General features: G+C 35.4%; 1 protein-coding gene across 1 annotated transcript; it reads right to left on the reverse strand.

Annotated features, from left to right (window-relative positions):
• Positions 1–12,414: 12,414 nt before the first annotated feature.
• On the reverse strand, positions 12,415–15,983 carry LOC140887133 (type I inositol polyphosphate 5-phosphatase 4). The gene is made up of 10 exons (XM_073294192.1): positions 15,482–15,983; positions 15,276–15,363; positions 14,873–14,941; positions 14,659–14,746; positions 14,450–14,554; positions 13,748–14,372; positions 13,460–13,653; positions 13,217–13,325; positions 12,972–13,120; positions 12,415–12,888 (listed from the first exon to the last, which is right to left on the reverse strand). Exons 1-10 carry the CDS (start codon positions 15,509–15,511, stop codon positions 12,654–12,656), a joined length of 1,692 nt encoding a protein of 563 aa, XP_073150293.1. The 5' UTR covers positions 15,512–15,983; the 3' UTR covers positions 12,415–12,653.
• Between the last annotated feature and the right edge of the window lie 1,754 nt (positions 15,984–17,737).

A 17,737-nucleotide genomic window follows, 5' to 3' on the forward strand; every position in this document is an offset into this window, starting at 1 on the left:
CGAGACTCTGAGCTATTTTGAACGACCGATTCAGATCCTTGATCGGAAAGAAAAGCAACTCAGAACCAAGTTGATTCCATTGGTGAAAGTGCAGTGGAGCCGTCAAGGAGTCGAGGAAGCGACTTGGGAGACAGAGTCTGACATGAGACAGCGTTTTCCAGAGTTATTCGGATGACGTGAGTTCTTCTTAATGTCTTTAGTTCTTTATCCTATCTTATGAGTTGTGGTTCTCGTTGATTTCGAGGACGAAATCTCTTCTTAGTGGGGAAGAATTGTAACGCCCTATTTTTATCTTAAATGAGTTTATTTGAGTTAATCAGAGATTACAGAGTTCTCGAGCCAGTTTGATTTTGATCAGGGTCTTTTTTGCAAATTTTGGAAATTTCAGGGACTAAAACGCAAATATTGATTTTTATATATTATCTACACATAGATTTTAATTGGAGAAGCCTCCATCTTCCTCTCCAAGACCGTGAGCCTCCATTGAGACGCCTCTTTGGAGTTTTGAGCATTCAGATTTCAGTCCGAGTTCGATCCGTCCGTTGAAAATTATTTCTGAAGGCAGATTAGCGATCACTGCTGCGAGAGCTTCGTTCTATCGTAAGTTTTTCTACGATCAGATACATTCTAGTTTTTGGATGTTGTTAGAATCGTTCTAGATTCGAGTATGTTGTTATCTTCAGAGTTCTGATCGTTTATTATCTGTCGATTTTGAATTAGAGCGACGTTCGGAATTGTTATGATTTTTGGAAGCTATTTTCGAAAATCATGGTTTTGAGATTTGTTGAGTTTGTCTTGTTGTTGTTGTATTAGCATTGAATTGAGTTGATATCGGTATTGAACTGCTGTCTGCGTTGCCGGTTTGTTCAGTTATAATCGTTATGCCGTCGGTTTGAGTTTTGGAATTTCGAACCGTTTTGAGTTATGAACTTGGCTTGTAAGTTGATCGTGGCTATTGATCAATCATCTCTTGTATTCGTATAGATTCGTTGGAGTTTTCGAGCCATGTGTTAGCAGCATTTGATCGTCGAGAGTTGGACGAAGAACGGTAAAGAGATTTCCATGAACCGTTGATTGTTGTTTAGGTTGTATAGTTGTTGATACAATCTTTTGTTGTAGCTTTCCAGAAGTTGGAACTACTGCCTTGAGAGGTAAAAGCAGTCATCGTAGCGGGATAGCATACTCGAGACAGCTTAGTTCTTGAGTTTCCCTTTTTAAATCACATACTTGTTTGTACACTTGTTCTAGCATGAAGAACTTGTGTCTTGTTGATTTCTTGGACTTTTGTTATGTGGCTTATGTTTATGTTTCTGTTATGCATTCATCTTGAGCCAATCTTGCTTTCAGCGGGCAGAACCGCCCTTTTTATTTAGACGTTTGGGAACTATGATTGAGTGGCCTGGGTCGTAGTCGTTTCTCCTGGTGCTAGCATACTCATTATAGTTGCTCAAAGTCTAGAGGAGTGGGATACGTGGCACCACCTCGATTGGGAGAGTCGGTGAGTCGTTATGTGATCTCATCCTCGGGATCCCAAAAGCACTGCAGCAATCCCTTGTTTATCAGAATCGATATCCTGGTTTTTAAAGACATGCATATCATTAACCTTGACTTGAATATGTTGTCTTGATAGCATGTTGTCTATTTATTATTTGGTATGTTGCTTTTACTGGGATTATCATTCTCACCGGTTATCCGGCTGTTGCTTTGTTTTGTATGTGTACTTGGCAACAGGTGGGGCAGGACCAAGTCAGAAGAGGCATGGTTAGCTTCGAGGGAAAGATGTAGAAGTGAGACTCGGTTTAGAAGTCGTGTCGGCATGTCTACCTAGTTTATGTTAGAACATGTTTAGATCTCGAACTTCGTTGTTTATGTTGTATCGATTATGCGAGCTCATCGATTTTATGTTATTTCCATATGCGTAGTTGATCGACTTTATAACTTCATGTATTAATTGGAGATAGTATGTTTTGATGCATGATTGTATTTTGATTGTGTGAGTTTGAGTTCAGCTAGCTTCTGCTGTTCTTTTTGCCATGTTTCTGTCCTCGCCGATCTGCAAGATCTTGCGGATCGAGCGAGAGAAAATGTTCAGTCCTCTGCTTGAGGATTTTTGTGTCTCGCTCGATCCGCAAGATCTTGCGGATCGAGCGAGGGCTGTTTTGCCTCGGACAGAGGCTTGAGATTTTTGGCTCGCTCGATCTGCAAGATCTTGCAGATCGAGCGGAGCAATGTTCATTTTAATAAAAAAAATTAATTTATTGCTTTTAATCTTGGTTCTTGATTGACTAATTGTTGTTTTAATACCGAGATTAGTTGTTTAGAACCGAGGTCTCACAATTACAATCTACCCTCCTTAAAAAGAATTTCGTCCTCGAAATTCGACTTATCAATCTCTAAAAACATTTGTTTTTCTCAAGTTAATCCATACAATCCCATATTTACATTTCAATTTCCCAAATTCATTGTCTCATAAATCATACATCCGCTGCGCACTCTAATAAACAAAATATTACATCATTCTTATTTGCAATCCTTAGTCTTATCGGAACAAAACATATATGTTCAAATCGGCTACAAATCTTCTTTACGACTTAGTTCTGATCACCAAAATCCACAATATCTTCAGACACGTGATTTTTACTCAAAATCTAGCTAAAGGTCAAAGAAAACGGTAACAAAACGACTTGTTTTCTTCTTCTTTTGTCCTATAAATATGATCACAAAACAAATTTCAATCACACTCAACTTACTCTTTCGCACACAAGGTATTTCTCTAAGATCTCAAAGAAGAAGAAGATGGCATTTTTAATGGTATTCATTGAAACCATCATGATTATCCTTCTCATGTACCTTGTATTTACCGGTGAATATCCACCCCAACTTTTTTATTTGTTCTTACAAATGCTTGTACTCCTTGTTCTTCCATTATATTGTATTGTCGTAATAATAGAGTTTAATTAAACCCAATAAAATTCTCAAATTCATCTGCTAAAACTTAGCATTCAAAGTATTAATTTTGAAAATAAGGTTGTTCCAATAAACTTAATCTTGCAACTCCAAAAGCAATTTCACTTCTCAACAAATTTTTGTGTCACAACTTAATCCTTAATGATTCTTCTTATAGTCCAAAGAAACAATCACCGAGAACATTATTTGTCAACGAACCTATTCCATACAACAAGAGTATACCAACAAAAAATCAATTATCATCTTACATTCCTCATAGTAAAAGTATAACATCCAACAGAAAATAATCTTAACTTTAATGTCCAAAGAAGAAATTTTCATCAACAAATCATGTGCCCTTACGAAATCTTTTAATCCAAACAACGGTATCCAAAGTATACCGACTTAAATCTAAAATGATCACTTATTTTAGTAAAATAAAATCTTCCTATTAACCCAAATGAAAAAGTAATACCAATCTCAATTGATGTTTTTGAACAACAAATCAATACTTCCCCAAGATATCTTAACCAATTCACGTTCAATACAGTCACAAATCCAAAAATCCATCCAAAACACGAAAAGTTTTCTGTTAAAAAATTCAAGCATGATCATAACCGTAAGAGAGATCACAAATCAAAATTTTTAAACATAGAACTTACAGTTATGGAGGCAGGAGCATTCGAGTCCTTTTGCATGCACGAACTATCTCCCAGAGCTAGTTGCTCTGATACCAACTGAGACGTCCCGTATTTTAAAACATTTATTTAAAAGAGTTGCGGAAAAAGAGTGAGGAAATTTTTCAAAACTTTTTAAACTATGATGGGAGTGCATCGCTCTAGTAAATCAACAAATTCATTATATGAAACACGGATGCAACCCTACATTTAAGTCCATCTAAATTACGGCACGTCAAAACCTGCTACTAACATTTTAAAAGGATAGGGGAAAGTGGTTCAATTAATTAACTATGTATATAAAATACATTTGAAAGACGAAACATTTGAGATCCTCAAAACTCATCTTTAAAAGACTGACAATGAAAATAATTAAACCATTACATTTAAACATCGTACATAAAATATTATAACAACATAACATAAATAAACTTAGATAAATATTTTTTCTTTATATATATCAGAGCTTTTAAACTATTGTGTCATGCAATGTCTTCGCCTCTTGGACTCTTTAGCCGTGCTACCCAAGCTTTTTAAATCAAAACGGCTAAACCAAGTGCACCATTCAAGTATAGTGAGTCTAAAGGACTCAGCAAGATTAAAATAAGCATATTGATATCATTATAGCTTCAAAATACTTTAAACATAAAATGACTTGAACATACATAACATGATACCTTGAACTTGAAAAATTTTAACGTAAACATCATGGAACTTTAAACTTAAAATCTTAAACATGAACTTCAAAACTTTTAAAAGATGCAAGGAACTTAAACATGAACATCAACTCACTTAAATTTAAATCTTGAAAATAGAATTCATGCATATTCTCAAAACTTTACCATTTTATTCTTAAATAAACATTTGCACTTAACATCTAATAAATAAAATCATGCAACTTAGACAACATCAAACCGTGAACATAAACCATGAACATAACATAAAAACTTATCGTTTTGGGGTGATGAATTATGTGAAATTGTGGCAACCTTCATAATAGGCACATTCATCTTTTCTTGTCGATCAACGCATATGGCACTAAGCCTCATAGCATTCGTTCTTTCATTTTTGGAGGCCACTCCGGAGCTCATCCCGGAGGACCTAACCCGTACATTGAGCCATATTTGGAAAGGTCCCTCCGGAGCCCAAATCGGAGTATGAGTCCCGTATTGCCACCACAAAGACACATAAAACATCAAAATATTTTCATGCATCAACATATCATATATTCATGCTTCATCATAACATTATTCATTCATGCTTTATCATCTTTCATTTCATCGTAACTTTCATCTTTCATCATATCATTTCATTCATTATGAAGCATTATTATTTCATCGTAACTTCCTTCATAACTTTCATTCATGAACATAAAACTTTACTCGATAACTTCATGCATGTCATAAATGATAAAAATCATAATTTCATATTGAACATAGGTTTCATGAATGAAACATAGATATGTACATGCATCACATAACGTAATCGATCCACGTAAGTCGTTCTTTTCGTTCTTGATTTAAAACTTGAAACTTTTTGCATAGAAACTCTTAAATATACTTTAGAAGCCTTTAAAGATCATAATCATGAATTTAGGACCCTAAAATCAAAACTTAAGAAAATTAATTCGAGGCTACAGCGCTCCAGTGCTGAAAGAAAAGCGATGGGGGGCTATACTTGCGCATTGACAGTTCTTCTGCACTGTAGTTGCTATGCATTCACACTGATATTTCGAGTTCTTGAGCACAGAATTTGGAAAAGTGATAAACATGAAAGTTGTAGCTCTTACTCTTGGCTTTCTAATGCAGAAATCCTCACTTCAATTGGAGTTTTCAATAAAAAGTTATACTCATTCTCCCGAGCTGTGTCACTGCCGGAATTTCAAAACATTCGACACACTTCGGGGCATTTTTGACCAATCTTCAAAAATGATTTTGACAAAACTCAAAACACAAAAGTTGTAGATAAATAAGTTATTTTTCAAATATAATTAGTCTCATATCATTTGAATAAGTACACTAATATTTATCTTTAAAATTGTAACGAGTGTTGCTAATCCGAGACAATCGAGCACATGCAACATTTCAATGCTTTAACTAAAACTAACTCAATACTTCAAAATATGATATTTTCTATTACTATAGCTATATAATTTAATTAAAACATATCTTTGAAGCTCTGGAACTCATCAAAACTTTAAAATAAACATGTATCTCTTGAATCAAACTCAATAACTTGACAAGAACGACTTATGCTTCACGATTTCGTACCATCACATAACATGCTCTTCAAACCATTAAAATATAAAAACATCATGCTCTTGAAATTCTTGAAAATCATACATACATATCTCAACATACATCTTTTCATATCAAAATAAATATATTTTGAATGGTGGTTTCAAAACCTTAAAAATTTGTACTTGTCTTTGATCTTTGAAGAACAAGATTAACTTGGACCTTGGTAGAGATCTAACCATACTCAAATGTTATCGAGACATGCTAAAGAGGTAACCAAAGGAAGATGAAATCCATGAGGTTGTTAAGCTGTTCCTAAGATCAAAATAACACTTTTATATGGTGAGAATACACCAAGAATAAAAAAATAGAATATAAGAAGAAAGAGAATAGAAAATCTGTGCAGAAATGTCTTACAAGATGGCTTCGATCTAGGCTGAAACATCCACCAAAAATAAAGATTCATAACTCAAATCGAAGGTACGGATGTAAGGAAGATAACCCTTCAAACGAAATGAAGTTTGGACACCGTATGAATGAGATATGATAAAATAAAGCCGCTGTGCAGAGGTAGGTGAGCTTGAATGAAATTTGGAGTTTGGAAGATGAAGGAAGAAGATGAAGGAAATTGTTGGGATTCTAGAAGCTTGGAGGAAAGATTACGGGAAGCTCTTGCACTTATGTTTCAGAAATGGAGAATGGAAAAGAAGATGATACGTATGGAAGGGAATAGAATGAGATAATAGGTGGGGAAAGAGACAAGGGACAAGATATTAATGGTGTGGGGAAACCGATAGATAAGTAGGGTATGGAGAAATAATTTCAAAGCATGTGCTGACTACCCAAAACAAAGTCAGACCAACACACCTCAACTCGGACTAATAAAATTTTCTCATCCCGATGATTAAAATAAAATCATAGCAATATTATACTCAAAACACTCGTAGAATTATTTTCTACGATATCGTTCGTAGGCTAGACTTGTATTCTCAGTCCAGAATCAATTCTAATAAAATCATTTAATACAACAAATAAACATATATTTTCATACCTGAAACATAAACTTTTAAATCATTTACACAACACATAATATTTAATTGAGAATAAACTTTAAATCTTAAATAAAAAAATACAATAACTTAAAATTCAGTTAAAATTCTTGTAATAAATCATGAATAGATTTATGGATTTTTCGGATATTACAAGTCTTCCCTGAAGAATGTGAAAAGGAATTGCCAAAAATTGCTGGACGAGATTTCTCTTGAAGAATTTTAATTCTTTGCAAAAGAATAAAACAAGCAGAGATCCTTATGGGAGGTGCAGGTCAAAAACCTTGGTACAAGGTAAAAGCACCACCAATCTATTTCCATGATACAGGAGCTGATATCCTGTTAGGAAATAACTTCTTACAAATGTTTAAGAAGTACACACAAGACAATGAGTCAAGAAGAGTTATGTTCACTACAATTTGTGAGCATAAAATTATCGTTTAAAGACTCAAGGTTGCTTTTTATCGACAATTGCCGATAATATTTCGCAGCCAGCGTGGTGATAAAGGACAAATTTTTCACCCAAAAATGAAAGATCCAAGAAGGTTTGGAGAAACCATGTTGAAAATAACAACAAAACAAGAACTCCAAACAGAGGATATGGAGCTTCTCAAGGTAACTCTAAATCACAGAGATATAGAGTTAGAGAATAAAGTATCCCTTGAAGATGTCAAAAAGAGGCTCAAAGAAAGTTACAACGAGCATCCATTGGCATGGTGGGATAGAAATCAACTCAAAGTCAGTCTTACTCTAAAGGAAGGCAAAGAGTATGAATTCGTCAGATATAAGCTTATCCCCATGAACATAACAGATCAAAGGGATATGAGAATGATTATCAAGGAACATTTGGACCTTGGTTTAATCAAAGAAGGAGTTTCACCATATAGCAGCCCAGGTTTTCTGGTTAAAAATTATGGTGAAATAAAAAAAGGGAAACCCAGGCTAGTTATTAACTACCAAGGTATTAATAAAATCCTGGAGTTTGATGAGTACTTCATACCGAGAAGAGAACACCTAATTAGCTGTGTACGAAATGCTAGAGTGTTCTCAAAATTTGATTGTAAGTCTGAATTTTACCAGATTCGAATGGAAGAAGCAAGTAAGAAATTCACAGCCTTCTCTACTCCACAAGGACACTATATTTGGGAAGTTATGCCTATGGAATTAGCTAATGCACCCCAGATATTTCAAAGAAAGATGGATAACGTTTTTAAAGATTATTTCAACTTTATGTTTGTTTATATTGATGATATTCTTATAGCATCAAAAAATATAGATGAACATGTTAAACACTTAGAGATTTTCTCTAAAATTTGTAAACAAGAAGAACTGGTTTTATCTGAAAAGAAAGCAGTCATAGCAATGAGGAAAATTGAATTCCTCGGTATTGAGATTGATGAAACTAGAATAATTCTACAACTCCATATTGTGGAAAAGGTAAAGAATTTTCCAGATAAACTCAAAGATGTAAAACAACTCCAGAGTTTTCTTGGAGTAGTTAATTTTGCAGGGATGTTCATTAACAATCTAGCAATGTACAGAAAGGTGTTCAGTCCTTTGTTAAAAAAGGATGCTAGGTTTATATGGACCGATGACCATACTAAAGGGATAAACCAATTAAAAGAGATATGTAAGAATCTCCCAAAAATGGCTATACCCGTAGATGAAGATGATCTGGTATTATTTACGGATGCCAGCGATGATTGGTGGGCAGCAGTCCTTACCAAGATCAATCCAGATGGGGAAATACCATGCAGATACTGTAGCGGTATTTTTTCAGAATCTGAGGCCATTAGATGGCATATCAACGAGAAGGAATTTTATGCAGTTAAAATAGCTTTTGAAAAATGGCCATTATTTTTACTTGCTAAAAAATTCACTCTGAAGGTTGATAACACCCATGTAAAAGCTTTCCTAAAAAATAAGATTGAATCTAAACCTGAGAAAGCTAGGTTATTAAGATGGCAAACATTATGTCAAAATTATATTTTTGATATTGTTATTATTAAATCTCATAAAAATATTCTTGCAGATTTATTAACAAGAGATGGAAGGCAGTGACGTGGATTCCATCATGAAAATGCAGAGGCATCTCAGGGAACACCTTGGGTTGCTTCAAAACGAGTTCAACCAGTTAGCCATTAATGCTGAAATGGCCGGAAGGTTACAATAAGCTGATCGGATCAAAGTATCTAATCGAATTACAGGATGTATGCAAGCTCAAACACAACTATGAGATGTTATTCAAGGGCCAATTGTGAAGGCTATAGAAAAACCATTGGTTTCTCATAAACAATATATGCTAAAACCATTGGTTTTACAAGAACAAGAAATACAACCACCGGTTGTGAAACAAGATGTTGAGGAATCCAAAACTCAAGAAACAAGTGCTAATCTATCATCAGCCTTTGATGATCTGGATGAAGCAACAATTGATGAGGATAACTCATCAAGTCAACCCTCCGCCTCTGGGGTAAAAGAGGAAGAGATCAATCTTAGGCCCAACACTGACAAGGGCAAATCTAAGATTGATACTAATCCATCTATTATTTCTCATTCCAGGTTTATCAACAAAGGTGAGAGAAATTGAATACAAGGAGTGAAATCAACCCGAACACTTGCAGGGTTGATGTTGCAGGAATATATCCAAGGGTTTGGCTAAAAAATATTGTCAATCCTAAAGATGTAAAACTCTGGTATGAATTTGGGGCTTTGGCCTCAGTTTATACAACGTCACCAAGCTTCCCGGAGATATCACAGTTACCAAAATGGATCCAGGAAGCAGTCCAAGAAACATGGGCAAATAATGATCATTTGTCCAGAGGAGATGTGTTTGAGTTATACTTTTTTAGTGCAGCTCCAGAACTAACAGTGAAAGGATCACACGAACCCTTTCATTTCATCAATCTGAGAAGACCTGATATAAACAGTCATAAATTTATCAAGGATCCTAAAACTGAAGAAATACCCTTGGTGTCCACTTTCGGAGAAAATGAGATCTCAACCAGAAGGGCATGGGGAATTTGGGTCTGTCTTACTGAGATGGACAAAGTCAAGTTTCTATTCAAATTTTATCAGAATTCTGTGAATGGATCGTTCCTGTTGAACACAATGACAGGAAAAACTACAGCATTTGAGAAAGAACTCTTCGAAAAGAAGAGAAACCTTTTGTGGAACAGCAAGCTGCCAGGGAGTAAAGAAACTCGCCGAAAATTTTGTAACATGGCTCATATTGGACGATGGTCAGAGAATATCTGCCCAGAATGCCCAAATCAGAAGGAGCCAGAATTTGAAAAAACCTTTAGACCCCGAACGGATCGAAAGAATTTTTTTGAGACAAGCAAAGGTGGACAAGGACCACCGAAGATGCGTTTTTACAGGGGCCTACTTCAAAAGCAAAAGATGCCCCGACAACAATAAAGCAGACATGTGAGGAGAATAAAGCCAAAAAAAAGTGGCAGACATGTGATTCCTCCACTAGTAAAAGATGTCATCAATAATGGCATAAAAAATTCCAGACAGCTGTCTCCTTCACTAGTAAAAGATGCCATCAATAATGGCATAAAGAAATACAAGACAGCTGTGAGATTCCCTGAAGTTTCTCGGTGAAACGAGTGGAACTACAGCTATAAATACAGACATTTGAGGAAGCTGAAGATATCGATCATTCCCTTCAGTTTTCTTACAAATAAATTGTTGTAATATTTCTCTTTCTATTGTATTAAGTTTTTTTTTATGTATTTCAAGAACAAGGCTACTATGAGTAGCTAAACAAGTTGTCTTCTCCTCTTCAAAGGAGTTGATTTATGTAATAATATTATGTCTGAATAAATTTCCTAAATCTTTCGTTCTTCATGCTCATATTTTATAATTAAATTTATATATCCTACGCCTTAAGGTAGAAAACGAATTAAGGTTGTGCTGGGTGTCGTTGAAGGAGCTTGTGTAGAAACCATCTATTGCGACTGCGTGGTTGGAGTGAGGAGCACTTCGTAAAACTCGGCAGGTATGACCCGATGACATTATGGTCAAAGAGGTATTTAAATTTAATTCATCTTACGGAAGCATGTTGGACCCTAATCTGGAGTATATCGGCTGGAAAACTTGCGTAACTAATAGTCTTGCATGGCCGGGACTGGTTCGATAGGTATAACAAAGCCACGTACAAAGAATTAGTTTTAATTATATTTTAATTCAAAAATGGGGACCACTAGAGAGTGAAAATAAAGAAAAGGATGGATAGGGAGTTAAGTTAAAAGAAAAGTTTGATAACGGGAAATTTAAAATAATTTACACTTTTATTTTTCTTGAACCTATGGGGCGGGTAATAATTAATTAATAAATAAAATTATTATTTCTCTTATGTTTGACATTTTTAAAAAAAAATGGAAATTACTAAATAATAAATTTTCAGAGTTTGGCAGTACGTTTGTATATGTACCTCGTGTGCACAAACTGACGTATATTTATTTATGTGTAATATTATGAAAGTGGCAGTTTCATCTGACAGACTTATACAACAAGCAATACCTATTTAATTTAACACCAAAATCACACTCATTTTATTGATTACATGAACCAACCCACCCATTCTAATTAATGATCCAAATTTAACAATATCTCCAATTTAAAAAAAATTTATTAAATAATGATGGAGTATGAAATAATGAAGCAATCACATCTGGTGGCAGATTTCATATTGTACCACCCCCAAAACTGGATATCACTTCCCAATCCAAAAATGGATATGGATGGGGTGAAAATTGAAAATTAAAGAACGAATGACGTCACGTGATATGTTGTTCTGACATTTGATTTGATGGGGGGAGACCTGGCCAATAAGATATCCACACGTGGCTCATACTCTGGGACGAAATTAAATGGCCTTTTGTTTGTTGGTAATTGATTTCGTTTTAATTAAGGTTTTTATATTTAGCAATAATTGATATTATTATACTATGTTTTAAGAAAAATTCTAATATAATCCAATAATAGGTTGATGTTTTGATAAGGAACACAAATTTTACATTTAGATGAAAAATGAGAGATTACATTTTAAACATATTTGATTAATATGAAATAAACTTGTGTGTTAAAGTTTATATGACATAATAATTTTTAAAAAAAAAATTGAATCTTGAAATGTTTCGACAAAAGGAAGCAAGTGGGTTTGAAGTGTAAGGAGTACTTGGCAGTTCCCCATACACACAAAATCGAAAAAGTGGGATTTCACAGCCAAATCCAATGTCACATCTGTTTGTGCCCAAAGCACACCACAACTTTGTTAGATTCTCACAACACGTGTAGGACCAATCTCCATCGATTCTCAGCAAGGAATATTTTCATTGGAGTTTTATTAACTTTAATAAATCATATATATATTTTTTTTTAATTTATGTTATATTTGTTACTACACTTGAAAATTTGATCTGTATAGCAGAAAATATAGCACAAAGTTTCAACAGAATTTCGAAGCTCAGTTCTTTATCGAGAAGACTACAAAATTATAAATGAATGAAGCTTCACTAGTAGCTAGCACTATCTCACAACAACAAAATTTGCTGTTATTTACAATCTTTAATCTAACAAGAATCGAGTATCTACACCAATCAATGTATCGAAGATTTGATTCCTCTGATAATTTCTCCACTTTGCCAGCAAGAAAAAAGCCAATGTCGAATGAGAATGTGGCCAAAGATGGAAAAGAGTGAATCTTTTTCGATGAAGTGAAGGCAAATCCATCTTTAGAAGAAACTAGGTTGGTCGTATGGCGCGTACTCGAATGAATATGGCAGCAACTCTTCGACCTCCACTCTAGCACTCGAATAACTCGTGCTTTTCTTCATTCGGCCCCGGTTGATAGACTCCACTTCTGCTAGAAATATACTGTATACTGGTCTGTGATCCGAAAATCTGGACTCTCCACGGACATACGACATTTGTTGGAGGCCATGACCACGCCACAATATCCTATCGCACCTTCATTTTTAAATGTAATGTCAAGTAAAATGTCACTCTATTTAAAGTAACGTCTTGGGACTGGATTTTTCAAAGGGATTTACCATGCAGGAGTTCTCCGTTTCTCTTTCGGATGCATGTCCTCACCGGCATATCTGTCGGAGTTATTTGAGTATTTGTATGTAGGAGGGAAATAGATTTGTCCTTCATTCCATCCTGCAAAAACACGCCCTTCTCTTTGTTCTATGCGCAGCTGTTTCCACAGAAAAAGGAATTAACAATGTAGATAAACCTGTCAGTACAATCATCAATATCTAACTCACAACATAACCAAGGTTTATTTGCTTGCCTGGTCGTTTTCTAGCAAAGCTCTCCAATTTCGCATCTCTACTAGCGCCTTTGCACATCGGTAAGAAAGGGCGATTCTATAGTTCAAGTCACCAAGCCATATGATTCGACTGGAAAATAAAGAATGCAAGAATTTGACTGAGCTTCCAACCCTTTATACAAATGGGATATTGGAACAATAGATTGAACAGCATAACAAAATGTACGAAGAAAACAGGACGGTGTAATAGGGTGGGAAACTTACTCATGCTCAAGAATAGTTTGAGGGGAGTTCTCGTTTCCCATTCCATGAACTCGGGGAAACCTTGTTTTCCTCAAAATCTCCATGACATCTGAGTTTCTTCGCTGCTCGTCGCCCTCCTTCTCTCCAGAAGTTAAATGAGTACAAATGAAGCAGAAGCTTGTTTGGTGCAATGACATGCTAATTGAAATCGAACCCTGAAAAATTTAGGTCCATGAGATGATTTTTGGCGATACATTTAAGTTTTCAACTTGAATCATGAATCATGAAGTTGATAAAAATGAATCATACCTTGTTTCCAAGATATCCCATCAATCCTCTGCCCACACAAGACACCTTCAGATTACTAACAGCATCTCGTAGATCCCTCCTTATCCACACCGTGAGGAAAATCCCGACCATTTGCTTGCTTGCAGCTAAACAATATCTTGACTTCCCTGAATTTCGATCCCGATCCTCCATTGGCTCGTAACCACTGTAAGAGATAGGCGAGTAGCAATGCGTGCAAGGCAAATCACCAAGCTCGTTTTCATCATCAGAGGAAACATAACCAACTTTTGGATCATAATAATCACTTGGTCTATGCCCATATATCACCCGATCACATACACTGAACCGGCGATCAAGTCTAGGTTGTTGCACCAAAATGTCATTTTCCATCACTCTCATGCTTCGGCTCAATGATTGGAAAGAGCGGCGGTGGAAGAAATTGGACCCCTCTTCACCATTTGATCCTTCAAAGTCGTCATCTGATTCAATTATCGGATAAGGAACAGGGGAAGGTGTGCGATAACTGCCACTACTTCCGGGAAGACTGTTCAGAGTTCTTCGAACCAGCGCTAGCCATTTCTTAGCAGGGCCATTATCTTCAGTGCCCAAAACATTACCAGCATTTAATGGGACAATTTCTTGAAACCTGAAATAATTAATAAAGAGACTTCATCAACATTGAACCAAAGGTAAAAATAGGTAACTTGAGATTAATTGACTCACCCAAGAACATAGATATCAGCAGGAGGTGAAGTGTGTAGCCATTCTTCAAGATTCAAATAACTAGGTGGAGATTTTCCAGCCACATTCCATGTTGCCACAAAGATCCTATCCCAATTTAACAAAGATTACATTGATCCAAGACTCAATTTTTATTCACATGAATGCCTAAAATTTAGATTTTTGATTAAAAATTTAAAAGAAGCTCACACCTATAGTTTTGTACATCTGTAACTTGAGAGGCATCAAGATCAATCTTATTCCGTCTCAGCCGATCGGTGTTTCGCCTATTCGGTTTCTCTGCAGATTTAACAAAGAAATTAGCAGCAATTCCAAGAACGATCCAAATGGAAGCAAAAACTATCATGGAAAATCTTATGAGTAGCGGTTCAGTGGTCCAAAAGATGAACCAATTTGATTCTGGACCTGTTTTGCTTTTCTTGGTTGTGAATGCCACCCTCTCTGAGAAATTGTTCCTCCATTCTTCATCAACACCTGAAAAAGCAAAAACTTAAAGCTTTTTAAAGCTGTGTGATTCACTGTCGCAGCAGAATACCCACATTTGCACAGCACAAAACAACAAAATATAATTTCCTTCGGGCACAATTTCTCTTTTATTTTTTCTAAAAAAAAAAAAGAAGTTCGCAAAGAGATGAATGCAACAAAAACGAGATCTAAGCAGATAATTAAATGCAGAATCAAATAGTGCTTGATGCCTATCCGATGATAAAAGAGAAGAAAAGGACAGAAATGACCTCAAAAACCAATAATACAGGATTCAACAATCAATTTCCTTCAAATTCCTAAACTATATTGAGATGAAAACTACCTCCATTGATGATGTCATCCGCATGAAAATCCTCAGCTCTGCTCTTGATGTTGAACCATTTCTTGACTAGAGTCTTGGGCCATGTAAACTTGATCAAGAAACACAAAAAATCAGAAATCTTGACAGCAACAACACATACAACTGCTGATTTCACGAAATCTCATTAATGCACTTTCTGTTTCTTTCAGTAAAACTGTAAAACAAACCTTGCTTTTCTTTGAGTTTCCATCTCTCATTGTCTCACCACTTCATATAGAAATCAATCCCTTGACTCTGTGAAACTACGGCAAGATGAAAAATTTCTTCTCTTTCTTCAACAAATTATGGTCCCTTCCTCTCCATTAACAGATTCAAAACAAAAGAAATTGCAAAAAACTGATTCTGACCAAAGAATATGATGCAAAACTCAATTGGATGAACGCGGGTCGCAATATCTTTCTTGCAATCAAGAGACAACAAATCACACCAAGAAAAAAAAACCCACAAGTTCCTTGTCACTTTGATCTAGTGACATGCAATCCAAGAAAACCAGATGAAAGAAAATGCACTCCAAAAACAATGCCAGGAAAAATCAAGACAAATCAAACTGTGAACGCAGCAACAGGACAATGCAGAAAATAAGGATCAAAGACACAAAAACAAAGAAACGTAGCCCAGAGATTTATGGGGTTTTAGAGTGGAAGAAGGTGGTTTGATTTCTTCTAAAAGAACAGAGTCTCGAGTACAGCACAAGTGTATCGAATTTTGAAGAGAATAAAGAGAGTAACACAGTGTCTTTGTGTGTCTCTCTCTCACCCACCACACACGCTGAATGTGTGTGTTTCCCGAGGACTATATGGCTCCATTCCAACGGGCCCTGACCCCATATTAAGGGCAGCATGGCACAGTCCATTTTGAACAATATCCAATAGGACCCCCCCACCCAACCTCCCTGCCCGCGGTCAGCCGGGGAGATATTATGGAGAATGGGTCCCTTTGCAGAAAACATTTACATATACAAATCAAATTAAGATTACACTCATAGTTATAAATTATTTGTGAAATTATAAAACTATCACAATAAATATCGTCAAATAATTATAAAACATGTATCGATTTCTTGAGACGATTGGTGTCAAGATTTTGGGAGATGCATGTCTCGTGGAATTATGATCTTGTTGTAACAATAACTTTTCTCCATAAACGAAAGTTTTGGAAATGGTGTATAGGTTTCCCATGTCGATATTTTGGGTTTAGCATGCACTATATTTTGGGGGCATACATGTACGTTTTAAGTGTTTTAAAATGCTACAACAAAATGTTTTGTTCATAAAGCAATGTAGAGGTCCTTTTTGGGTCAAACCAAACTAGTGTCTTGGGACTTCAAGGCAAGTAGTCCCAATTTGAGGACTTTTGTTTCGGATTGCATTTCAATTTTTTTTCCCCATTATTTTACCTTATTTATTGATCAATGCAACTTTTTTATGCTAAGGGGATCGAATCCTTCCTTTATTTTTATATATATATATATAGTTACATAAAATTAATTAATTTAAAAATAATATATTTTGAACCGACCCACAAACCACGCAGTCTCCTAGAGTTTTGGGCGAACTCCGAGTGAATTGAATACTTATTTTAGCAGCATGGAACGAATTAAGCTCTCTAGGCTCGGAATTATAATTGACTAATCTTAAATTCACATGCTACATGTGGGAGACTGTGTCTTGTTCCTTACCCAAGACACAGTTTTTACATTTTCAAGGCTGTTTGCAATTTATTTACTATTTCATTTAGTGGATTCCTATGAATGATATTAATTATATTATAAAGTATAAGAGGGTGAATCTATCCCAACTAGCCTATGCCCAAATCTCCCTATTTGGTATCCCTATTCCCTAGCATGCCCACTTCTAAACTTTATCCAACGAAGTTTCCACTAGCCATCCTACATTTATCTTCTAGCCTATGTCCGTATTAGGATGTCAATATTTGTATAACTAGGGTCAAAATTCACGTCTTTGTATGTATAGTAACTCATCTAAGTACACCTTGTGATATTTTAACTAGGGTATGGACTTTTGTTTGAAATATGATTTTGCAAACATTTGTATTTTCTCGGATTCTCTATTGACGATTGGAGCAATAATTATAATTTAACCATTAGAGGATTTCGGTTCGAAAGGAGTGATTGTGTTCGATATTAAAGATCTCTTATTGCCACCGGGATTCTTATCCATCATGCATACGAGACGTTCAAAAAATGCAATGACCAATTTTTTAGTTCATCATGCTTTATCTGCGGTTTCGAGCCTAGAATTGGTTAACTCTCATTCACTTTCTTGGCTTCTTAATGTTGTAAACACAGACTTATGTTTTTAATCTATCTAGTTTTTTCACCTAAAAAAATAACTTCGAGCTGAATTTGGTATCGAAGAAATATTTTAAAAAATAATGTATAGGGCTATGTATGATCCTTTCAA

Source organism: Henckelia pumila, chromosome 3 (genome assembly GCF_033568475.1).
Source record: "Henckelia pumila isolate YLH828 chromosome 3, ASM3356847v2, whole genome shotgun sequence".
NCBI lineage: Eukaryota > Viridiplantae > Streptophyta > Magnoliopsida > Lamiales > Gesneriaceae > Henckelia > Henckelia pumila.

Excerpts from the sequence above, each read along its gene's own strand:
- LOC140887133 (XM_073294192.1), bottom strand. The coding sequence starts at position 15,511 with ATGAGAGATGGAAACTCAAAGAAAAGCAAG. Across the intron at positions 13,121-13,216 it reads CTTTGCTAGAAAACGACCAG|CTGCGCATAGAACAAAGAGA; the intron begins GCAAGCAAATAA and ends CTGTGGAAACAG. Across the intron at positions 12,889-12,971 it reads AAACGGAGAACTCCTGCATG|GTGCGATAGGATATTGTGGC; the intron begins GTAAATCCCTTT and ends TTAAAAATGAAG.